General features: G+C 37.2%; 2 protein-coding genes across 2 annotated transcripts in view; one reads left to right on the top strand and one right to left on the bottom strand.

Moving 5' to 3' along the window:
- Positions 1-898, bottom strand: part of TDP1 (tyrosyl-DNA phosphodiesterase 1) — a 49,880-nt gene extending 48,982 nt beyond the window's left edge. The window contains exon 1 of the mRNA XM_042791195.1: positions 575-898. The gene's annotated coding sequence lies outside the window, so the exon portion shown is untranslated. The remainder of the gene's footprint in view (positions 1-574) is intronic.
- Positions 497-25,984, top strand: part of EFCAB11 (EF-hand calcium binding domain 11) — a gene marked incomplete at its 5' end in the record, with an annotated part of 63,387 nt that continues 37,899 nt past the window's right edge. The window contains 5 exons of the mRNA XM_042790974.1: positions 497-619; positions 2,020-2,115; positions 7,925-7,928; positions 10,070-10,171; positions 11,543-11,632. Of these exons, the coding sequence (XP_042646908.1) occupies positions 497-619; positions 2,020-2,115; positions 7,925-7,928; positions 10,070-10,171; positions 11,543-11,632 (415 nt within the window). The remainder of the gene's footprint in view (positions 620-2,019; positions 2,116-7,924; positions 7,929-10,069; positions 10,172-11,542; positions 11,633-25,984) is intronic.

Here is a 25,984-nt window from a genome sequence, read left to right as displayed (position 1 = left end):
TGCCCAGGAAACAAAGAAACACGTGCAAGGGGGGCAGCCATCAACCGGGAAGCCGCTAGCGTGGGAATCTGCGCACGGAAAAAGGGCCAGGATAGCGGCACTCACAGGAAACCGTTTCAAAAGTCAGAAAAAAAAAGAATTTGCGTCATACAGGTATTTCTCACACCGACCCTAAGGCTCAGGGGCTCTGGCGCGCTCTGCTGAGGAGACACCGAAGCACGGAGCCGAGCCGCGACGGCTCCTTCCGGCCGCCCCTGCGGGCCCACCGCCTCCCTCCGCCGACCCCCGCGCTTCCGGCGAGGCCCTCCGCCGCGCGTCCCCCCTCAGCCGAGGGAGCGGGAAGCCCGTGGGTGCCCCGTGGAAGGGCCCGCCGGCTCCGACACCGCCCCGCGAGGAAAACAGAAGAGCCCAGGGCGGGACCAGCGGCGGCGCGCGGCAGCCCCCACCCCGCCCGCCGGTACCCGCCACGGGCTGAGGGGGCGCGAGCTCAGCGCGCGGGCCACCGGTGCCAAGGGCCGCAACGGCCGCTCCCGCCCCACGACCAGCCCCCGCCGCGGCGGGGACAGCGGCTTACCCCTCCGGGCCGGCGCCTCCGACAGCGCGCCCGCCGCCGCCGCAGGTGAAGAGAAGGCCGCGGCCCGCCCCGTCCCGCCCCCCCCCGAGCCAACGGCGCGCGCCTGAGTTGAGCCAATCGGCTCCGGCGCGGCGCCCGCCCCACGGGCGTCGGTGGCGGCGCCGTGGGTTGCTAGGCAGCGCGCGGCCTGCCGCGGCCGAGCTGCGCGCCCGTGGGTCCCCGCGGCCGGGCGGGAGCCTTCCCTGCCGCGGCGGCGCGGCTGAGGAGCCTGAGGGGCGGCGGGCCCGTCCCCGCGGGGTTCCGGGGGCGTTTGCGGCCTCCTCGGGGCGTCGAGGGGCGCTCAAGCGGCTCCGGCATCTCAGAGCTGCCAAAGCAGTCACGTTTCAGTGGCACGAATTAATCTAATAAGCCTTTATTTGACCTTAATATTAGTTTAGAGCAGGTGCAGTATTTGCATAATCGTTCATTCAGCTCAGTGTTAATTACTGTGTCTGAAGTGCCCTGCTAATGAGATAACTGTGTGACGACTTCAAGAAGGGAATGGGAGGAAAACAGGTGTAAAATTAATCAAAGTAAGAGCATGGACTACATCAAAGCCTGCTCTATCTACCAAAATGAACTGGCTTAGCATTTGGTTCTCATTACTCTGATTTATTACAAGCTTGTGACTGCAGTTAACAATGTAAGTGTCTTACATCAGCATGCAATAAAATCAACAAGCTACACCTAGAAAAACCTTAATGAAATTTTAACTTGTTTATGTAATTCTATTAATGCTTTTCTGCAGAGTTGCATGTAATGGTTCTTCCTGAAACAATCTGTGGATATACTCTTCAGTACTGTGAGATTAAATGTTTTATTATCAACCCTTGCTGAATATCTATGGGAAAATCTCTTAGGAAAGTTGCAAGGTTTTATATGTTACATGCATAATCTCTTGTCTAAGTATAGACTGTGGAAACAGTATTTGTGTTCTAAGGGTACTTCAGAAAATTTGATGGCTTCTGACTGTGTTTGCATTCCAGTCTCTTCTCACAGTTCCTGTCTATACAGTGACCTAACTGAGAATTAAGGATGCCTAACATTTTTTCAAGAAAAAAATCAAGATCTTGCAGAAACAAATTTAGTGTAATTTGCTTTCCAGAAGTCTGTACCATATGTTCTATGTTTGCAAAAAACCTTTTCATTAATAAGCACATGAAACGTAGAAGTAGGAAAACTTTAACAAAAATCTTAAATTAAATTGATTCAGTCAGTATTCAGCTACTGTAACAGAGTAGATGAGCAGAGTTCTGACTGAGATGCAACTAATCTTCAATAGGTTTTTTCCATAGCATAGTTTATTCAGCAAGTGCCAATTTTATTCTTCCCGTAACAGTTGTTCAAAGTAAAAAATATTAGGTCAAGTTTATTGTTTTCTAATGCAAATCACTTTCTTTCTGTAGGTTTTTGAAGTGTGTGATGAGGATAACAAAGATGATTTAAGCAGAGAGGACTTTAAAGTCGCTGTAGTAATGCTGTTTGGTTATAAACCCTCAAAGGTATATATTTTTTTCATTTATGTTCTGAAGATCCAGCTTATATAGATGTCTCACTATTGAGACCCTGTGTACTGACTGGTAGACGATAACTGGAGTGGATTACTGTAGGTTTGGTAAACAAATACCCACAGGTTCTTGAAGTAATTTTCTTATCGGGGGTATTTGTTTCAAAAGAAAATAATCAAACCCCTACCTTTCCTGCTTCAGACTGTGATGAGCAGAGGGATGCATTGTATTTCATCTGTGTACAAGATGTATGAAATAAGTGACTGGGTTTGTTATTGGTCAATTATTGCTTTGTATTAGTGGTACGCTTGATTTCTTTACTCAGTGGTTTCAGTAGATATGAAACTACAGCATGTCCTAATAATAAACATGTAGTCTCAAAAATACAGCTATTTTTGGTTTCAAGTACCAGTTGGGCATTTTTAGTCTTGACTTCTCTAATATAAATCTATAGCTGTACAAAAATCTTAACAAAAGAAAGGTTTATTGAAAGACATCATGTGTTGCATACTCACAGGCAAGATACAGGATAAATTGTGTGGCTTAATATAGTTCTGGAAGTTATGTTTCTACTCTAGTACTGCAAGTGATCTCAAAAAAAGTATGAGGAACACACATGCTGAATTTCAGAATAAATACATGTGTCTGTAAGTTTGTACTTCTCAAGGCATGTTGGTACAAGCTTGACCAATATACTGTAAAGTATATTTAGCATAGAAATTATGATTCATCTTTCTTTTCTGGTGTGAGTAATTTTCTTCCCCGAGGACCACTTTTGAGGTGTTTTTTTGTTTGTTTGTTTGTTTGTTTGTTTTTTTTTTTACTTAATCGCATGTTTTCAGGAAAATAGGCTTAACAAGGTCATAAAGAAAATGTTGTCTATGATCATTAAAAAAAACAAAACAAAACACAGAAGTGTTTTATTGAACTGTGAAAATAATCATCTCTGATACATTTCAGCTGTGAGTAAACATTTTCTCAATGAACTATGGCCAGGTCTAAAAATAATTTAGACTTCTAAAGCGAGTCTTAACTGTTGAATTATGAATCTGAAAATGGTCAACTTCCCCTTATCTATCTTCTCCTATCCTTTTTTCACCTTAATGTAAAAATGAGCTGTTTTCTTACATTCCCTGAATGTTTCTTCCAGTAGGAGTAGTTATAACATGCTTAAGGCATTCAAGCAAGAGCAGGTTCTGTGCATAAGTCACTGATGGCTCCTTCTTGGAAAGAGAATGGAAGTGGAGGACTCCTGGGAAGAAAGGAAGTGCAGGTTTAGTTATTTCTTCCTGAAAAGGGGCCAAGTCACACCTGCTCTGTCTCTAGGCAGTGCTCTGACCAACTGGCTGTAGACCATTTTGCCTGTGCAGCTGCACAAAAATTAATTAAAAACGTTTGTTCTAGGACTGATTCTGTTCTCTAGTGGTTTTGCTAGCTCCTTAAATGGGCCCAGTTCCAGCAACTATTGCACTTTACCCAGTGACTTCTCACTGTGAAGTATTAAAAGATCCCAGGGTAGGCAGATACTTTTCTTTGGGCCTTTTGCTAATGTGCATTAACTATGGTTTGTGGCACAGCCATGTCTTCTGCTGATAGTTAGGACTTGTAAGTGTTCCTTTCAACATTTGGATAGTTTTTAGTTCAGTTCTGAGAAACACAACTTTCTTTGTGCACCAGATAGGAACCACAGAAGTTACAATCCTAAAAGTTGATTGTTAGGATACAGTTCTTGAGCATATTATTGTGCATTTTGCTTTGTTGTCAAAATTATTAAAATCAGACACTGTTGTAACAGCCTTTGTATTTATTTGGAAGTCACAAAGAACAGCCCTGACAATAAGAGTACTTTCAAGAGCTTTTCCAAGAAGTAGGGAATGGTGTGCGCATGTTACTTCTCAAGGTGAAACTGATTCCTCATCTACATATACTTACTAACATCAATTTTTCAGTAGAAATGGCAATTCCTTAGCATCATCAACTGTAATCAAGCAACTGCATTTTTAGTAAATTGTTTAGTAAATTGTTGCTGCATCTTTTTTTTGGCAGTTTTCATTAAATTAAAAGTAATACTAGCTTTACCCACTAGATGTCATTAACGATCTCTTTACTGGAGAAGGTGGGACCTAAGTGTTTGAATTGCATTCCTCCTCCACTTGCTTATTCAAAATAATTTATTATAACAGTTCTATGGGTTTTTTTATAAAACATTTTTGTGTTGTTATTAATAGATATTCTGAACTTACTTCCACTTAAAATTAAGCCTTCTGAGACAAGTAACTGGGAAAACATGAAAATAGAGATTAACCTGATTGTTGGACCAATACTGTATGTATATTTGATATATTTATTAGCATGTAAAAATCATAATTTCTGGGAACTAGCAACATTGTGGGGATCATGTTTGTGGAATCTATACTTTTTTTTCTCTGAAAGTTTGGTTCAGTGATCATCTTTTCCCCGAAATTATTTGAATTGATCTAAAATGCTCTCATATTTCAACAACCATTCAGCTACCTAACTGCACATTCAGGTGTTAAGTGTTTCACGTGAAAAGGGTACTGTAGGAATAGTAGACATGAAAACACATTGATTCCCCAGCTGAAGCTTCATTCCTGGTACTGTTATATTAAAATAATTAAAAGCACTCTGCACTGTGCCTGGGAGGCTAGGCCCCCCAAAATGTCCAGTGTTTTCCCTGACCCAACTCTGTACCTTCATGTCAGGACACCGGTAGGTTGGCATCTGCTGCTGAACAAGATGCCAATAGCAGGGCACCCTGACATCCAGGGTACACAAGGGCAGTCTGAGCTCAGGGCTGCTTACAACTTCCAGCTGCTCTTCTGGCACATCTTACCAAAGCTTTCTAAAATGGACTCCCTAGTCTATTTGTATACCTGACAGTCTACGTCAAAGGTGTTGGAGGCCAAATGGAACATACAGTCTTAGGTTAACTGGTCACAGCTTGTTCGTTCTTCAGAATGGAGTACACTTAGGTTGCACTAGAAGCTGCTAACATGTCATCACCTCTCATGTGAGTTGTCTTAGTGCTGCAACGGTTGTCTCAAAATCTGGCTCTTTCACCTGGTGTGCAATGAGCCGAAATACACACAGTCGAGATACTTGTTTAGTCCCTACCTGTGCAGAGATGGGGGCTAGGTGGTAATTCCACAAAGCTAGCACACCACAAACAGGCAAGCAGCATATTTATACACTTCAAACTACACGAATATACATTTAATGTAATGACTGGTTACTTTCTTATCACTTTGCTCTTCACTGGTTAACAACGTGCTTTGTTTGGATTTGAAGTTATGGTGTCTAGTATTCTGGGCAAACTTAGAGGGTGGGGTTCTTGTCTGAGTAGGGGGCTTTTTCTCATGAAGAAGTGTGGTTTTCACATTATAATGAGCTAAATACATCTAACGGACAGAACTTGGGCAGTCTTTATGGTATCTCTGAGCACATGGCAAAGGGAGGTTTTCTTGTTCCTCAATTCAAGGTGCCATCTGCTCTTTTACCTCTTCATTCTGCAAGGCTCTACTATCTTTGAGCCTATTATCCCTGCCCAAGGCCTGGTCCTGTGAAATGTTTCTTTTTGTTTTGATCTTTCATCACAACTATGTGCAGTCTTGTATTCTAATAACAATGATGCAAAAGTTTGGAGTCATGCACACTCAGTCATGCTAAAAGGCAGTATAAATATTGCCCAAAGTGGACCTCTGTGCTTTCCTGGATATACACTCCCTTTCTGTTGTGTATATTGTTCAGAGATCTTTTCCAGTGATCTCTTAGTCACCTCCTAATCCAGTTCTGAAAAGTAAATTATTTTTTTTGTTTGTTTTCATCATGTCGCTTAGCTTTTTACTTTTGTACTATTAATGAATCTTGGTAACACACTAATGTTAGTGAGTATTAGTAAATATTGGTAAAATGCTAATCAACATGTATCACTCCTTTGTTCTTATCAGGTAAAATTGTGATGTAAGATCCTGTTGAAAGACAATAAAGGAGACACATAATACGTAAAATGAGGCAGCATTCGGGGTAGTTGTAGAAGCTGGGTGACGCAAACAGATTTTTAAATTTCCTATTTTTTTTATTCTCTACTTTTTTATTACACTCTTTATTTTAGACAAATTTACCAAATGTTCAAACTAGGTTTCAGGAAATAGTTGGTCCCCAATCTGAATACTGAAACAGGAAGTTCTTTCATTGTTTAAAGCAAATAGCATATTTGGGGGCTGATGCTCTAAAAGTTAATTTTGAATATTACAGTTCATTTGTGTGTAGTTGAACTTCAATCTGTATAAAGTTAAGCATGTTTGTTTAAGTATACTTAGTTTAAGATTTGGATATTGATTAGGTTTTTATTAGGACTACTTATATACTTAGTATACTAGATGAAAAAGAGGTGGTTTTCTTTTAATTAGGATAAAATATTTCTTACTTAAATGCCATAGATGATACTGTTGTGTAATATGTATTATTATGAGCTCAGTATTTAATGAACTCACATACTATTGATATCAAATGGAAATCATACAGGAGTTCAGATTTATCAGTTCTGTAGAAAACCACTGTGGCGTATCTTCTGTGTTCCAAGTGGAGGTAGTTTCAGTAATATCTCCTGTGAGACCACAAAATTCAGGTACTATGCAAACACCTATGTGACCATGATTTCTACTCCTTTTTCATTCATAAATTCAAAAAATCTGAAGCTTAGATTCTCAAGAGGTTTGAAGAAACCATTGTAGATTAATGATAATGTATGCAATTGATAATGACATTCAACAAGGCTGTGCCGGGTCCTGCACTTGCATCATAACAACCCCATGCAATGCTAGAGGTTTAGGGAAAAGTGGCTGGAAAGCTGCCTGGTGGAAAAGGACCTGGGGGTGTTGGTCAACAGCCGGCTGAATATGAGCCAGCAGTGTGCCAAGGTGGCCAACAGCATCCTGGCTTATATCAGGACTAGTGTGGCCAGCAGGACTAGGGACGTGATCGTCCCCCTGTACTCGGCACTGGTGAGGCTGCACCTCCAACACTGTGCTCAGTTTTGGGCCCCTCACTACAAAAAAAAGACACTGAGGTGCTGGAGCGCGTCCACAGAAGGGCAACAAAGCTGGTGAAGGGTCTAGAGCACAAGTCTCATGTGGAGCAGCTGAGGGAACTGGGGGTGTTTAGCCTGGGGACAAGGAGGCTGGGGGGAGACCTGATCGCTCTCTACATCTACCTGCAAGGAGGTTGTAGCAGGGGGGGTGTTGGTCTCTTTTTCCAAATAACAAGTGATAGGATGAGAGGAAATGGCCTCAGGTTGTGGCAGGGGAGGTTTAGACTGGGTGATAGGAAAAATTTCTTCACTGAGAAAGGGTTGTCAAGGAGTAGAACAGGCTGCCCAGGGAAGCGGTTGAGTCGCCATCCCTGGAGGTATTTAAAAGATCTGTAGGTGTGGCGCTTAGGGACGTGTTTTGGTGGTGGGCTTGGCAGTGTTGGGTTTACAGTTGGACTCGATGATCTTAAATGTCTTTTCCAACCCAAATGATACTATTAATTGATTCTGTGATTCTATAAATGAGCTGACCATGGCTATTAGAGGATCATATGATTTCGCTAAGTTTTGTAATATTTTAGTGCTTCTATGTTACATTTAGCTTACGCTTATTCTTGCTTCTCAATGTGGCATTTCTTAATATCAATATTTTATATATTAGTAATAGAGAAAAGTAATTCATAATTATTTGTGTTCAAGTAGGTAAGTGATGAAAAAGGTTCTATAATTTTTTTGTACTGTTTCACTTTTAAGTTGGGTAAAAACTGCAGTCTTATACCACAGTTCAATAAATATCTTTTTCTGTACCAATCCTCCTATTTATATAGTTCTGCTTGTTTTTTTCTTGTCCTTGACCTTATCAATTATGCCCATACATCTGTGAGGTTGTGTGGCAAATCTTATTGAAGAAATGATTCATGTAAAATAATGAAGTGGCAAAAAAATGCGGTTGCTTTTATCAATAAGTTCCCTCATCCCTTTTGCCACATGGCCCCACAAGTGTTTGCATCAATACATTTAAAGGGCATTATGGAGACTGGTTCTGTTTATTTTAACATTGATGTCAAAACCCATGTTCATTAAACCACAGCACAACAGATACAAAACAGAGATTTTACTCAGATTTTTTTTCAAGAGAACAACTACATATGAATGCCTGAACCCAAATTAGTGAACTAAAACATAGATTATGGATTTGTTAATACCTAATTAGCTTGAATATTTTTTTTTAAGATGACCTTTTTTGTGTTGAGATAGCTTTGCAACCTGTTCTACTAGCACATAAATTGCCAACTCTCAAGATCAATGAATAGGTGGCACTCTAGTATAGGAGACATTCTATAAAAAGAAAATAGTGAACTGTATTTTTCTGGGTTTGTATGTTACTCTGAAAGAGAAGAAATAAATGGATGAAAACCTTATATTGCTTTTTATGCTTTCACTTGCATAGTTATACAATTGAATAATCCATTTTAAACTGGAAGAGGGTAGATTTAGATTAGATATAAGGAAGAAATTCTTCACTATTGAGGGCGGTGAGGCGCCGGCCCAGGGTGCCCAGAGCAGCTGTGGCTGCCCCCTCCCTGGAAGGGTTCAAGGCCAGGTTGGACGGGGCTGGGAGCCCCCTGGGCTGGGGGAAGGGGGCCCTGCCCGGGGCAGGGGGGTGGAACTAGATGGTCTTTAAGGTCCCTTTCAACTCAAACCATTCTGTGATTCTATGAATGGAAAACTGTTCAGGCAGGAAAGCTCAGTATGTTTAGGTAACTTCTGTTGTTAAAGAATTTGGGCTTGTTCAGAATCTAGCAGTTGAAAGCAGAAAGACTTTGTAATCCTGGAAACTGGGACTGTAACAGTTGTTAGTATATGATTTTTCAGGAAGAAACAATGAAAGGAAGACTGGAAATCCATAAACTTGGAGTTTAAGATTTGAACTGAGACAGCAGGTGGAGCTGAAGGAGTTGTGCTTTTGAACCACTGCAGAAAGAAAAAGATATGAATGAATCAAAAGAAAGAGAATTGCAGAGCTTTTGTTATGTTTTTTGATGAAGAAAAATTCCTGCAGGATACAATCATGTTGCCTTCTAAAGAAAACTACATTTTTTAAAATGAGCAGAAAGCATATATTATAAAGCTATGAGAAATTAATAATTGTCTGTGTTTAAATATTCAGCTGAAGTGGGATTTTTTTTTTTTTTTCCCAAAAAAAATGTGTATCTGCAGAATTTTTATATCAAGATTTTTGCATGTTTCATGGTGAGGCCTGAAGTTTTGGGGGCAGATTTTTGTTTCTTAATTTTTATGTTTTACTTTGATTTTAGAAGAAATAGTCAATTAAGAACTTACAAACTAAGTTTGCATTTCAATTTCTTTAATTTTCAGTTCATTAAAAGGATAAGATAGATGTACAAGTAAAGACTTTCATATGGTATACAGGAAGAAAAACCAATGCAGTTTTACATTCAATTTCATTATGCATTTCATAGGAATCTACATCTGAGGTTATGGTTTATTTCAGAGTTCTCTCACTGGTGGGAATGATGCCAGATAGATTGTTTATGCAGCATGGATCTTTATCCATGGCATGCAAGTGATATTGTCTCAGAAAAGTCCATGTTTCTCTCCAGTGCAAAGAAACATGAGATGGCAGGTAACAGGAAGAAAAAAGAAGTAAACAGAAGCATTATACTCCAGTATAGAAAATATATAAGAAAATATAAACAATATTGAAATGTTTGCATGATCATGATCTAACTTTAAAGACTGTTATTTCAGTTTTATTTTTATGTTTATTTATATAATTAAAATTATACATAGTAGAGTAGATTAGTTCATATTTTTAAGGAGAAAGATAAAACTTTTTTTTGCAGGGAGATTTATTTATATTTTACATTTTTCTAGGTCTGTTATTTGAAAAGCTTTTAAATCTCATGAGTGCAAAGAAGGCCGCACAGTTACACAGTAATAAAACAAGGCAAATATTTACAGCTTCTGATGTGCAAGGTAAGTTTTTTCTCCTAAATATTTGGAGTACTAATTTAATTCTAAAACAATTAAGCAAAACAGAACACCTGAAGGAAATAAAAAGAAGTTCAGATGAGATGTCTTGGATGCTGCAAAGTTAAGTAAGACAGTATCAGACTAACAAAGATCATGATGATATTACTAAAAATAAAGTCAGGGTCAGTAGGCTGCTGTGTTCTAGATGGTGGCTCTGGATTGTCGGTTGTACTTAGAGCTCCAGCTGTTAAAAGAAATCTCTAGCCATTCACCCTACCTAGTTTTTGTTACTACCCTTCATTATTACTGTTACTCATGTATCTCCACTTACTTATTTATGCCACATATTTTGTGGATTTCTGTCCCTGGTGGTGGCTATAGGTCTTTTTTACTTGTCATGATAGGCCAGGAAACAGAAGCCAAAGCAACAAGGAATTTTTGTCCTTCTTGTTGGGAAGTAGGTGTGGTGATTCTTTTATGTACCTGCTAGACAGCAGAGGATCTTCCATCACCAAACTCAAAAAAGGAAAACTTCATCAGGAGCCTCTGAATTGATGGACATTCAGATTATCCTTTGCCTTTTTCTTCTTGACCTGGGATAGGCCTATGGTCCTTGAAAAGAGGGAAAGTGAAACAAATGGCAGATCAGATGTTGGGATGATCAGATAAGCATCACTCAGCTTTTTTCCATGAACTAAAACTAGCATTTGAAGTATTGTTTTTAGTGAGTTATTTCAAAGGACTTAACTGTTTCAAGCACTGTGCTTTTGTTTGTCTTGCTATCTGTTGCACACAATCTGCAATAGCCCTGTTTGAGATGCTTTATTTTTCAGTTGGTTCTGGAAATCAATTCATAACCTAAGTGATTGATCAGATGATCTTACTCTGATATAATATATTCAGGATATTAAGTCTGCAGCAGAATTAAACAGAAGGATAAATTTTTTATGAAAGAAAATTTTTGAAACACAATGCTCAGAGTATCTAAGATGTAAATGGAAGCGATACATTTGAAATGTAATTTTGCATATTTTAGAGTATATTTTCAAAGTTTTACAAATCTGAAATTTTAATTTCAAAATGTCTACTTTTAAAATTAAAACTTAAGTAAAAGTTGTAGATGTTGTAGGCACAGTACTTTTGAACAGGCTTCACTGTGGCAAAAAGGAATTGTCAGTATAAAATCTTTCTTAGGCTGTTCATTAATGTAATGTAGCCATCCTAAAATAATTTGTGAATACAGTAACTTTAAAAGTGTATAATCATTTCAGAACTGTGAATTGATTAGCTCACATGCAAACATAATTGTATAAAGTAGATAAAACCCCCCCTTAATTTATATTATTCTTCTCTTGCCTAATCTTTATTTAAAAGGTAGAGGATTTTTGACTTTTGAAGACTTCAAGAGAGCCTTCAATCCTGTTTCTCCTAAGGTAGCTGAAAAAATCACGGTTGAAGTTTCAGGTAAGATTAACAGAGATCATTATTCCTGGATAGAAGGCTTTTTGTTGTGTATATTTCAGTTAATTGAAATTATTACATTCTATCATGGAGCTGAAGATATAAGCTTCAGCACATTATTGTTTCAGTGCCTTTAATGATAAATATTCTAAATATAAATAATACAATTAATACATTTAATATAAATTGTGGCAATAGAAATAATAAAAATAGCTATTATTAAAATAATTAGTATTGTCAGATGCATAAAGTAATTTGTTGCCTGGACTGTTTCTTAAGAAGCCTAAAATTATTTACTTTTATATTTTCCTCCTGTAATCAGGAAATCTGCATTCAAGAGCTGTCTCTTGAAAAATTCAGTTAAACTGTAGTGCATATTGCAAGGCAGTAGCAGTGAAATTTCTTGCAAGGTGAGATTGGCTCGGAAGTGAAAGGATAAAATTTTGAGAGTAATTCTCAGATCATAAAAATTGATCTTACCTCTACAGTTGCCAGTAAACATTATTTTTAAAATGTTTCTGAAAGCATTGCACTGCAAAGGGTAAAACTTTCTTTTTCTGATGTGAATGATTTGATCGGAGGTAACTCAGTCACTGAGAGAAGTCCTTCACTTTTGAAGACACAGCATCAGATAGCTTGCTGAGCACCATCTTTAAAAAGTGGTGTTGGATTTTGGGTTGTTTTTCTTTTTTGCAGTTATCTGGAGTCATGGTACAAGGCTTATAGCAGAACAGGAATTGGTCTGTACATCTTTGAAGCCACTGGCATGCAATAACAAAACCAAAGTGTAGAGTGACTGATGTCCTAGATGATACACTTGTGTTTTTGCAGTAAAGATGTAATATATTTTGGGGAGAGTAATTAATTTAAGAAGGTTTGAAAAGTTATGTGGTATATTTTTCTTAAGGCCCAAGTGATTTTACTATCACTTTTCGGCATATTGCCAACAAATGAACAGGAAAATGTGAGTAGAATAGCTTGAGGTATTATCTTTTTAAAATTCAAAGTTTATACTGTTCAAAGGTAAGAACAACAAATAAGATGTAGCCACCTGGTCCTTAAATGAACTGCTGATACATATAAACCAAGTAAAATCTCCAGGCAGGTGAAGCAAATTCAGATGAAGTCTGACAAGCCTCAGTCCTCGGATCTTGCGAATTCAGTACACAGTTTGTGGCCTGTTATTAGCAACGGCTGCACAGTAATACTGGAATACAGGGATATGAAACATACAGTTAATATCTCTGCTTTACTTTAACATTGTATATTCTTTTATAAATGTGTAAAGATGTGAAATAATTTGAATTGGTAATGGAGCTTCAGGATGGAGTGGTGTTGTTAAATGCTCTGTTTTATGAAAGAGAAAAGATACGGCATTCAGCAGTGTTTCTAGGTATAGTAAGTGGGTGGTTTGCTGTTTGAGGGGGTGGTGGTGGTGGTGGTTCTATTTTTTTTTTTTTAATCCATGGGAATAAGACCAAACATAAAATTATCTTCATTTTCTACTGATAAAATAATATTTAATGTGGACATTCTTTCTCCCAAGGGATTGTTTTCTTACAAATGTCAGTAATATACTGCACTTAGCTGTTGCTAAAGTTTGCAAAATGTGAGTTTATAGGTGGGTTAAAGTTCAGATTATATTTGATTGTATTAACTGACCATAATCTTGCCTGAACAGTAGTGTAATATTTATTGTTTCTGAGCTAATATTGCAGCTATATTGAACAAAATGCTTACATGCTTATGATACACCTGGTGCACACCTAATTAAAATGCCATCATACTGTAAAAATGCAACATTCTTGTCACAGGAGTTGCAGAAGTGCCTGCTAAGGTAAATGGTGTGATGATATGTTCTTTCACCACAGGGCTCTTTGTGATGGGTAGCACACACAAGAATTTCTTTATAATAATGCTGCTGTTCTGCATGTAGCTACACAGATATGAAATGTGATAAGGTCTTTGCAATAATAATTTGTGATGAATGCCTGTCTGTAAGTGAACATGTCTTTTAAAGTGGGATTCAAATTCTTAAAAAAATATTTCAGGTACTGTTTTCCTTTTTCGTTGTGAATATGAATGTCATATTCAAATTATACAATATTATTAATTACCGCTGCTGAGAAAATATTTGTCTTAGCTGTACCATTTGTTTAGAAAAAATAGGTTATTTGTATGCTAAATCCTTAGACCATGATAATGGAAATAGTGACAGAAGTAAGCTGAAAACCAATCCCACATGAATGTGTGTGAACCTATAAATGATGAAAAATTACTTACAAACCAAAAGTGGACAGAAAAGTCTCATATAGTTTTTAAAGCTAGCAAGCATAAATCAGATCTTCAGAAAGAAAAGGCATTCATGATCTGCATTTTATGCTGCTGTGCCTTCAGATTGATAGGATCACACACTAGAGGTATATTAGTACTTTTGTATGTATTGGTACTTTCCATACAAAGAATGACCTAATTGTCTCGTATTTCTTTCATGTAATTATCTAGTAATGAGAAAATAACCTGTTTTTCAGAGTCACCCCATGGAAGAAATCTTATGCTCTTTTATGCAATTTTGATTTATAGACATGTACTGCAGAGCACATTGAATATGAGACATTCATCTCCTTATGGCTAGTTGCCATGGAAACATAGTACACAGTACAATGTCATTCCAGCTCTGGTGATGCCTGCAGTAGTTTATTCCTTTGTTGTTCTTGTTTCTTAAGCAACTATCTTGCAGCCTTTCATATTATCACACTTCATCACCTATAAAAGTCTTTTTCCTTATCTCTTGAGAGCCATCTCTAATAGAAAACATCAATTTTTTGCTATCCATGCATATCAGTGTATGTAATTTTTTTTTCAAATCATGGGTTAACAGCTTGTCCCACGCCAACAAATAATATACCATTGCCCTAAAACTGGTAAAATAAGATGGTAAACCAGGCTAAACATCAAAGTGTAAAGGACCTGGTTCAGCATCTTTATTTACTGTCTCCTATCAGGGACTGGAGCTAAAAATGTCTTTATGTAATCAGTATCTTAGTCCAGGAAGACAGAAAGTAAAAATAATCTAACAGATTCTCCTACCTGTCCCTAGCTGGAATTTGTGAGGTGGACAAAAATCCAACAGCTGTCTTATAATACCCACTCTGTTTCACCCCCGTGAGATAAGAAATGAACAGAACTGGAAAAAAAAAGATCCTCATAGTTAATCTATAAAAGTACTAATGGTGTTCAGGGTGACAAAGAGTCAACTTGAATTATTTTTATATTGAGCAACTGTACCCTAACAAGTTATTCTTTTTGAAGGCACTACCTATCTATAACTCTGTTACCAATTTTGTAATCCCATTACTTAACAACATACTTTGCTACCTGTGGTGTGTTGACCCTGGCCAGCAATTAAGCACGCACCCAGTCACTAGCTAACTGCCTCCACAGTGGGATGGGGGAAAGTATCAGAAGAGAAAGAGCATCAAAACTCATGGGTTGAGACAAGGACACTTTGACAAGTGAAGCAGAGCTGCACATACAAGCAAAGCAGAATATGGAATTTATTCACTACTCCTTATCGTCAGGCAGATGTTTAGCTGCTTCCTGGAAGGCAGCATGCCTCATGGTTATTTGGGGTGAAAAACAGCATAACCACAAACCCTCCTTCTTTGTCCTTTCCCCAAGCTTTTATTGCTGAGCATGATGTCGTAGAATCATAGAATGATTTGGGTTGGAAGAGACCTCTAAAGATAATCTAGTCCAATCTCCCTGCTGTGGTCAGGGACATCTTTCACTAGATCAGGTTGTTCAAAGCCCCATCCAACCTGACCTTGAACTCTTCCAATGGTGGGGCACGCACAACTTCTCTGGGAAGCCTGTTCCAGTGTCTCACCACCCTCACTGTAAAAAATTTCTTCCTTCTAGCCAATCTAAATCTACCCTCTTCCATTTTAAAACTATTGCCCCTGTCCTGTCACTATAGCCCTTGGTGAAATCTCTCTCCATCTTTCTTATAAGCCCCCTTTATATATTGCAAGGCTGCAAAAATGCCTACCCAGAACCTTCTGTTCTCCAGTCTGAATGGTCTCAACTTTCTCAGCCTTTCTTTTATTGCAACAACAGGTGATATCATACGTCCCTTTACAGCATGAGCAACAAATTTCATACAATATAGAACATCCCTTTGGTCAGTTTGGTTAAGCTGTCCCATCTGTGTCCCCTCCTAACTTCTTGCCCATCTCCAGGCTACTCACTAGGAGAATGGAGTAGGACAAAGAAATCATGGAGTCTGCAAGCACTGCTCAGCAGTAGCCAAACACTGGTGTGTTAACATTGTTCTAGTCACAGTTCAAAAACACAGCACCATTTGTGCTACTGTGAAGAAAATTAACCCCATCCCAGCTAGACCTACTACACTACTGTAAACTCAAATTATTCCTTTGCTCTAACACTTGTCTAACAAAAACCATCAATAGCTAAATCCTGGATGAACTGGGCATAGTGTTCCTATGGAGCAGTAAGCCATTATACATCTATTTCACTTCTAGTGAAAGCATGGAGCTTTCACTATAAATAAATCTGACACCAAATCATCCTAACAAAAAATTTAAATAGTATTTCTAGTAGATATGACCCACGTCTATCTATTTCCCCAATCCTATAGAAAATTCATTTAAAATTTTGAACTTCTTCTGTATATCACTTTATCTGAAGAGAAAGAGACTGCTAAAACAATAGACACAACCACACATGAATTTTTGCGGATCTGATAGAAAATCCTAGCAGGCAAGTGTTCTACAGTATGCCACGCATTGACACGCTCATTCTTTCTAAATAGTTCAACGTGTTTTTTTCTAATTTGGGAAAAAATACTACATGAAATAAATCTTAAAATATTTTTTAAAGTTATTAATTTAAATTAAGTTCATTTAAAAATCTATGCTTTTTCTGTTTTTGAGGATAGGTCCAAACAAGTATTTGCAATTATGTTAGCAACTTCAAACAAGTCACTGGTTCGTGCCTCTTAGTTATCACTTCTGCCATTCACTCTGGCCTTCTTTCATTGGTCCTTGAAGTGCAGAGTAAATTGTTTTAATATAAGCCATTCTCAGCTCACATGAATCCATTTTCTTTTGCATTGCTATGGAGTAGGGATATGCATGTGGTCAGTTACCATAATATATCCATGGTAATACAACTTATTAAAATGTGTTAATGCCACAATAAGTGCTTTGCTGGTCATATCCTCAGGGCTTTCTTTTAAAGACAGTTTTTTTTCAGATGGGATAAAGCTGTGACATACAATTAAAAATATTAGAATGTGGCAGCTATAAAATAGACCAAATTCACAACATAAAGGATTAATATTTTTTTATTATGAGTGACATCTGGGATAATAGCAGCACAGATATCTTCTTTTTCTCACCTGCCAACATGCCTCAAATGTGAATCAGTTCTTTTAGCAGTAGTTTATATTAATTCAGTTTGGTGATCTCTTTACAGGGACTACCTACACAGATGCTGATTATTTTTTAATTGCATTGGATGATAGAAACTGCGAAAAAGACTGACCCCACCAAACAAATTTCAAATAAACTATTAAACAGAGATTAGATGACAACAGTTCTTGTTCATTTTCATCCAAAGCTGAACCTCTGCCCTGAAGGTGAAAATGCTCCTTAAGCTCTTTCAAAGCATACTTTTTATTAAAAGTAGATTTTTCTCCAGTATTAAGAATAAAATACTATTTTGCAAAATAATTGTTGATAAAATTGTTGAACTGTTGACCAGATTTTTTATAAATATATTGAACAGAACTGGCCCTAAAATTGAACCCTGAGGAACCCTGAGGAACACTGCTGGTAGACCTGTCACCAGCCATATGTAGCCCCATTCATTACAACCCTTTGAGCTCTGCCCTTCAGTCAGTTCTTCACCCAGCACATCATGAACCCACTCATCCCACACTTGGACAACTTGTCCAGAAGGATGCAGTGAGGGACAGTATCAAAAGCCTTACTAAAATCCAGAAAAAATACATCCACCACCTTCCCTTCATCCACTGGGCAAATGACCTTACAATAGAAGGATATCAAATTAGTTAAACAGGATTTTCCCTTTGTGAACCCATGTTGACTGTGCTTGATGGTTGCATTGTTCTTTAAATACCTTTCAATAGTACCCAATATAATCTTCTCCATAATTTTTCCAGGAACTGGAAAGGTCTGCAGTTTTCCCTCACACGCTTTTTGTAAATTAGAATAATGTCAGCTAGCTTCCAGTCAGGAGGGACCTCCCCAGGCTCCCAAGCCCTTTGGTAGATGATAGAGAGGAATCCTATCATAATATCTGCTACCTCATTCAGAACTCTGGGATGAATCCCATCAGGCCCCATGGATTTGTGAACATTCAGCTGATACATCTGGTCCCTTAAAATTTCAGTGTCCACAAATGGAAACTCACAGTTCCCACACTCATGTTCCTCTGACACAGGGGAATGGGCAACACAAGGTCTATCAGTCTTATTAAAGACTGAGGCAAAAACTGCATTGACTATAGCAGAATGTCATCTGAAAAGTATATAATAAAAATAACAATAACTCTTTGCAGTAACAAAGAAGCGTTTGAAGAGTCTAGGATCCTTTGATAGTAGAAAAAAAATGTGACAAAAATAAGAATGAGCCAGGCTATGGCATAATAAAACAACAGCCTTCTGTCAAATTGTTAGCCAGTTTTCTTTGGGTTTAGATTTTGTTCTTTTCTCTTATAATCTCTGCTTCATTTTGAGAAAACCAATCAGCATAAGAATTGCAAAACAGTTGAAAAGGAGTATTGTAATATTACATCCTAGGAAAAATTAGTAGCTAGTTTAAAGAAATACATGTGACAGCACTTGTTTTTAACATGGCAGACTAAGTTATTACTTGACTTAAATGCTCTCAAGTTAACTGGCAGCATGTACTGTTTATGACATAGCTGCACAGTGTCCCTTTACTTCATCTTTAGTATTTTATTTAAGGATAAAATATTATTAATACTATTTAAATGATGCATGTACTCTCAGCAATCTTTATATTCCTGAATTGGATGAAGTTTACAAAAGTGATCATGTTTCAGCTTTACAAGAATTTCTGTGAGTTTTTTAACTGACTTGTAGGAAAATGGGTGTCCTTTCACTGTTACCTTTGGAACTTACAGACTGGTTTCGGTGAAATATTACAAAGAGCTGAGATCAAATAAATAATTGGATTTCTGCAAATTTAATATAAATAGGTGAACAAATAAAAAGAGAGAGATGCTGTAAGTGCCCGCAACAGAGGAAAGGGCTGTTATGTGAGTTAATGAATCCTTACAGGCATCACAGTCTACATGGAAGCAAGACCTTGGAAAGGCCCAACTGCAGAGAAGCTTCAGACAAAGATTTCCTTATGGACTCTAAAGTCAGTCAATCATAAGATGCAAATCTGCAGGAAATGGGGCATCATTAGCTCAATTATTCACAGAATTATTTGTTTAATACGATTCATAGCTATTGTATTCTTTTGTTGTAATATCTCCCTTAGAAGTATGAAAAACATAATGCCATAAATCCTGAAAGATTTAATAATCTAAGATGATTTTTGAATTTTTAAAATGTATCCACTGATTTTTTCTTCCAAATCTTTTGTACGTTGCACAAATACTCCTAAAATAAGTTTGATGACAAGAGAAGATTCCCTTTTAATCATGGAATTGTAGAAAAAATAAGTTTAGAGATACTCTTGAGCATGTGCTGCATCTTGTGTTTTGGTACATTGATGATGCTACAGGAGTCTTCAGTACACAAATTCATATGAATATAAAAAAGGCCTCAGCATAACACAATGATGTACCATGACTAGAGGCAATGTGTACAAGTTGTGTCAGGGCAAATTCTGTCTGAATATGGGAAAAAAAAAATCTTCATTGTTGGGGAGTTAACATTGGAATAGGTTACCTAGAGAAGTGGTGGAATCTCCCTTTCTGGAAATATGCAATGCTCAGCTTGACAGAACCCCAGGTAACCTAATCTAAGGGCCTACATTCAACATAACCAGACAATCTCCAGAGGTCCCTTCCAACCCAGAGTTTTGTATGATTCCATGCTTCTATGATTTCTGTTACAAAACAAGAACCTCAGAAGTCACAAGATACTCAGTAGAACTTGAGAGACTTAACTAAGGTCTAGGGTCACACATGGCACTAGGTGATATACGAACTTAGCAAAATACTATTTCTCTCCCAAAGATCTTGTGAGTTACCCATGAGCAAATAGTATGGATATAATAAATATATTTTCACATGTGCAATATAGCAAATACCACTGAGCAAAATATATGAGAGGCAGTATATTCCCGAACCTGTGTTCCTTTTGTCTTAGACAAACGAGCTGTTTCTCTGGGTGCTGAGGGCATTTTGAGAATGCAACAGCTCCACAGTTTTAAGATGTGTGGCATGTATCTGTTTAGATAGAGATATGGAACTGATGTTTTTGGAAAATGGTCTTAAGACTCAGAAATGCATGCACCTGTCACAGAACACAAACTGGAGTGGTAAAAAAGAAGACAGTGTGCCAAATCAAAAACTATTTTGCATTCGATCGAGTTGGATTACTATCATTATATGGGTCAGTAGCCCGCATCAGGCCTGAGGCTATGGTAGGTAAGATATGTCCTATGCCAAAAAGATAGCAGTAAATGGTGGGTTTTTTTCTCTCAACAAATATTGTCTACTGTGACTATTTGGTGATGGAACAATATAGCTAAAAGAGTGATTGAGAGTGCTTCGCTGAGGTGCTCTGGATAAAATTTCAAAGTGTTGAACTGTTGGTAATTTGAATCAACAGATTCTGTTAACTTCATAACCAGTTCTTTTAATGAACTCTTTCTATGGATTTGTGGTCTGTATGCCTTTCCCTGCTTTTTCTGTTACAAATACAGTGCTTCTAAATGTAAGAAAGAGTGTATGTGGCTTTCACACAGAACTTCAGTGTAATTCCCAGGGAGCTGATACAGAGAAAGCTCTATTCAATCCATTGATTCAGTGGAGTCAAGAGGATTCCATTTCCTGTCATTGTGAAGAATTTTTAGATATTCCAAATAAAATGCTGGCCATGTTAATATCATCCTTGAGTGCTCACAGTACTTACCTGCCACATATTCTGGAGAAACATACCCTCTTGTGTTATTACTTTGTTTGAAAAGAGCTTTCTGTGAAAAGGCCTTAATTGCCCCACTCTAGACTTCCTTCTCTCAGATGTGACCAGAAATTGTGGCTTCAGATTTCTTGACTCTGTGTTTGTGTATAGTAGCAGTTGTAGGAAAGGTAACTGATTCACACTAAATTCTCTTTGCCCTTTCAAAAAGATCTTTCATCGCAATTTCCCACCCCATTGGTCTTTGGTTTCTAGACTCTTAAAGTCCTATAATTTCTAATTCTTTTATTCTATTTCACCTCATACCTATGAATTCACAGCTATTTTTTCCTATTTTTCTTTATTTGTCTATGTTGGTTATTAACTAGGAGTAGGAAAAAAACCTGCTAATGAGTAAAGAGCTCGATAATTTTTCTTTATTTGGAACACCTGATGATGCCCACTGTGATAGGCAGGTAATAGGGGAGGAATCTATTTATTTGTCAGGCTGTTGTTACTCCAATATTTTTGTAGAAAAGCATTCTTTTTCTTAGGAATCATGCCATACTTTTTAGAAACTTGTCAGTAATTCAAACTATTAGTTTCCCATAAAAAACCTCATAGTTCCATTTGAACCAGGCATTGTCCCTGTCCAGGTTCTGTATCCTAGAGTTGTACAACAGCTGTAATTGCATTCTCTGTATTGAACATAGACTCTTCTAAACTACTTTTTTTTTTTTTTTTTTCCATTTATTTTCATAACCTAACCAAGGCTTTTGAAGGTTTAAGTTTAGAATTCTATCATCACATAATATGGCATCTGAGTTACCCTGTGTGTCCTCTTGTCATTATTATTTATACTTGAATCCAGACATATATTAACAAGACAAAATGAGCAGAAGAGCCTTTTGTCAAAATCTGATGTACCACCAATGTTCTGTGTCCTCTGTTAGGACTACCAGTCGTGATATAATCTTTCTATCTTAATATCAGAAATGCCATGTATATGCTGTATGAGTATTGCAGGTGTATTCAATCTACTCCCAATCCTTAAATGTGTTTAACAAACATTAAATGAGAAACTCATTAAACAATTTGGATCATGGTTGTTTCTCTTTTGGGATGTTTTCCTCCAAGCTAATAATCAAGTACCAATAGGTTTTAGAGCTTTGAAGCACGTTGCTGATGTCCAGACTGCTGGTTAGCTCAGAAGCAGAAATTCCCCTCCTCTTTTCCTTCCCCAATTCCAGATTTTTGATAACAATCTAGAATTTACCAAGGCTTCCTAGCTAGATAGGGTTGTGATTTTTATACACTGTGGAGTCTCTTATACTAGTTCAAGTGTTTTCTTTACAGAGTTTAATTAAACATTTGAATCTTAGAAGAACTATGAAATAATCGGTTTGGGAACTGCAAACCAATTTCAACAAAACCAAGGTTTTTCTGGGTTATGATGTTTCAGTCAGTTACTTGATTGACTGCCTGTTGAAAGCCTGTTGTCAGAATTATGTAAGTAGAATGCATCAGAATATATGTTCACTTTGCAAGCAACAGAATACATTCCTGGGGTTGCTCAGACACATGCAGAGGTCATATTTCTTACACTCAAAAAAGCATAGGAAAACAAATTTAGATCTTCCTATCAAGGTAACCCATCACTACATATTGCCAAACAGCCTGTAGAAACAAGAAATGATTTCAAGTCCTTCATGATTTGAAGTCTTATTCTCCAAACTAGTTATGAGTCTTTGCTGAAAGTAAACCAAATTCCATACATAGAATGAAGTTTCACTGTTGAGGAATTGATCAGTGATCTCTGTAATTTAACTGGTAAGTATATTTGGCAAAGCAAGAATAGTGATCCTTTTATAACTATTTTGAATTAAATATTTTAAAATATTTTTTAGTATATTTCTAGTTAGCCTGTTTACTATGTTTGTGAATGAACAACCCTTGTTTTTTCGACAGGTAATGTTGATTTATCTTGTCTACTGTAACTGACAGTGTCTCTTGCTTCATCTAATAAATACTAAGCTGCTTGTCTTGAACATCTAAATTGCAAACTTGGCAGCAAATCCTCTTCTTCCTTCTATTGGTCTTTATCTGCTGGGTTTTTCTCCCATGAGTAACATTAATATAGTGTATGCACTACAATGCCAAATGCAATGTTAATTCTCTACCTGAGTTAGTGAATATAAATACACAGTGGCATTGTCTTCTGCTAATGCATAAATATACATAATATGCTCTGACTAGAATTTCTGAGCATGAGTGTTATTCCAATTTAAGGACCTGATACATGTTTCCTTATATAAATTCTATTGTAAAAAATAATAATTCTGAAAAAAATTAAATATTTTAGTGTAATTTTAAAGGGCATGACAAGTTTTAGTTGAAATAATTATATCAACTTTTTACTCTTTTCCTCCTGGCTTCTTATGTTAGAAGGTTAATAAATTCTTCAGCCTAACTTTTTCATGCTGACAAACTGTGTTTCATAAACACTTCAAATGGAGTTGTGTCTGGAGTCATGTAGTAAAAAAGGTCAGTAAGGAGTCACTGATGCATTTAATTCACAAGACTGTAATTAACCAATTTGTTTTCTGGCCCTCACCTTAGCGTTGTTGTTCTTTCTGAAGACTGATTTTAGTAAATGTGTGTTGCACTTATTTTCATATATGCATATAGCACAGCCATTCCATTTTACAGACTCATTACTGTTTTTCATACTTTTTTAATCCTGATTGTTTGGGACTGGAAGCTTTTCACAGTTGGCCCCTTCTGGTAGTGAATTTGCTTTTGCATTTGCTGATGTCCTTCATTTAAAAGAAAGGAAATAATGGTCATACCTCACACATATGCCTAAAGATAACTGAGGAGGGTATGAATTTTCATGACTATATCTTATGAAGTCAAGTGACTAATATCATTGGTGTTTAGAGATCATTGATTTCCCCCAAGCAGTGTCAGTAGTTAGAATTTAATGGGTTTGGAACGTTAACTGTTCTCAATAGTAATGGCTTGTAAAAGTTTGGACATTTTTTTACTTTTATATTTTTTTGTACATTCACTTTTAGGGGTGGAAAACCTAAGTACCTAAATAGAAGTTGGAAATAACTTCTTTCTGTTCCGCAGTCAATATAGCTTTGGGTAGCAACAAATGTTAATTTAAGTCCAGAGCTCAATTAATAATGTCAAGAAATCTGGTAACAATCCCATAAGAAATTATTAAAAGTTTTTAATATATTTATGAAACATGATTAGGATTTTTTCACTGACGTGAACTGAAATGATGTTATCATGCTGAACTGGATGTATAATAAAGCCTACAGAGGCACATATGTACGTTTCCTGCTTATTTAGTGCATATAATGGTATTCCATTTTAAAATCTACATGACCTTGCAATGGAATAAGATACCATATACAGCCTCCTAGTCTCATGTGAACTCTTTCACAGTCATGTGTCTTGGTAGTAGGAGGCCTTTTAGATGTTAAAGGAACTATTATCTACTACTGCAGCTTTAATGGGGAATCATGAAGCATTCTTGATAGTCTTTAGGGTCATTCAGGTTAAATTGGTTTAACCTTCTGAAACTTCAGGAAAATCCAGCATGGTGGCAGATGTCCAGGCACAGCCAGGAACAACTGTGATTTACCTTTGGTGACCAGAGAGATATGGGGTCTCTGACCTCGTTGGCTTGTTTGTTAAGGCTAGTGCTGCCAGTGTTTCCTGATGGTCTAGGAAGACTTTTTTTGGCCAGTATATGCAGGGACTGCTTTGCGGGGAATACCAATGAAGAAAAGTACACGTTTATTTTGGTTCAAAATGTGATCCTCAAATACAGCATAAGAGAGAAGCTGGCAAAAGCCAAAGTGAAACAGTGGAAATTAGTGTGAACAAAGAGGTTCCTATTTAAACAGCTTGCAGAGAAATAAGTAAAAACCCCCTCTTACATCTATGCTCTTTTAGTAAGTGCCAGAGGCCTAACACGTAAATGGAGAAAGTAGAATGCTTTATTTAAAGTTTGTTGACATTATAGATTCATTGAAAACTTGGGGCAAGGAAGACAATCAGTAGAACACAGACATGGACTATATCATGCTCGTGTATGAATGATATATTACAGAAAATCATAGGAGAAATTGTTATATTGAAGGAACTGTTGTTTTCTCTTCCCTTCCTCCTCACCCCTTTTCACGTTTCTTAGTCCTGAGAAGATATGTATAAAGTGGAATAAGATTTTTGGTGTAAATGGTAAAACTAGATGAAGTTCCATGCCAAAGAATAAAGCTTTCTGCTTTGTGTCAATCGAGTGAGTAAAGACTGACATATCATATAACTACTGTTTAGGAAACACAGAAGCAGGTTATCTGTTAAGACTGTATTTACTAAGTTCTTACATATATGTAGTTTTTAATCATACATAAAGCTTCAGTCAGTTGTGGCATATACTGCCTCTTAACCCAACAACAAGGAAAAGGAAAAGAGTGAGAAGCATGGAATTGGAAGTATTGTAGTGAGAAGTCACTGAAGAATCAGGTTATTGTGGTAGGTAGATGAAGCAAATCTATAAAAGTCTAGATTCATTATTTCACTACTCATTAAACATGTTGTTTCTGCTCCTCTTAGTAATTTTTTTTCTAAAAGAGAAAATTGGATTGATGCTGACAGCATCTGTTATTTGACAAGGCTAATTCCTTAGGACATTATTAACCCCTTTTTACCCTGCCATAACCCTGTCTGGCTTTTTGAAAAAAAAAAAATTATAATATTCTATGACTCTGAAATAATGTAAGAGAACAGAAATAAATAGTGTTAGGGGAGGCTGAAGGATGGCAAGTAGTTGAATTTCTTTCATAATCTATAATAGTTTATAACCATTTTATTTTCAATTTTTAACGTTAATATGAACCCCTAAAAGTAGACAACTGTGATGTCTATAAAGTAAGTCTTAAAAATCTTTCAGAGAATGATTACTAAAGTTAACCTGTTTGCTATTCTGCGTAGCTTTCAAGAAACATACAGGACCAAAGCCTTCCATTTTCCAATTGCTGAAGTAATTGGTTTATCCAAGACATTCTGCATTTTAAGTCCTACATTTGCTCCCGTGCCTTAACTACATCAAATTTACACTTTACCTCCAGGACCCCACCATACACCATATTTATGAAACAAGGTCCACCTCACATGCTAACTCATGTCAT

Source organism: Tyto alba, unplaced genomic scaffold (genome assembly GCF_018691265.1).
Source record: "Tyto alba isolate M040663 unplaced genomic scaffold, T.alba_DEE_v4.0 Super-Scaffold_18, whole genome shotgun sequence".
NCBI lineage: Eukaryota > Metazoa > Chordata > Aves > Strigiformes > Tytonidae > Tyto > Tyto alba.
This window is presented reverse-complemented; position numbering and strand designations above follow the sequence as displayed.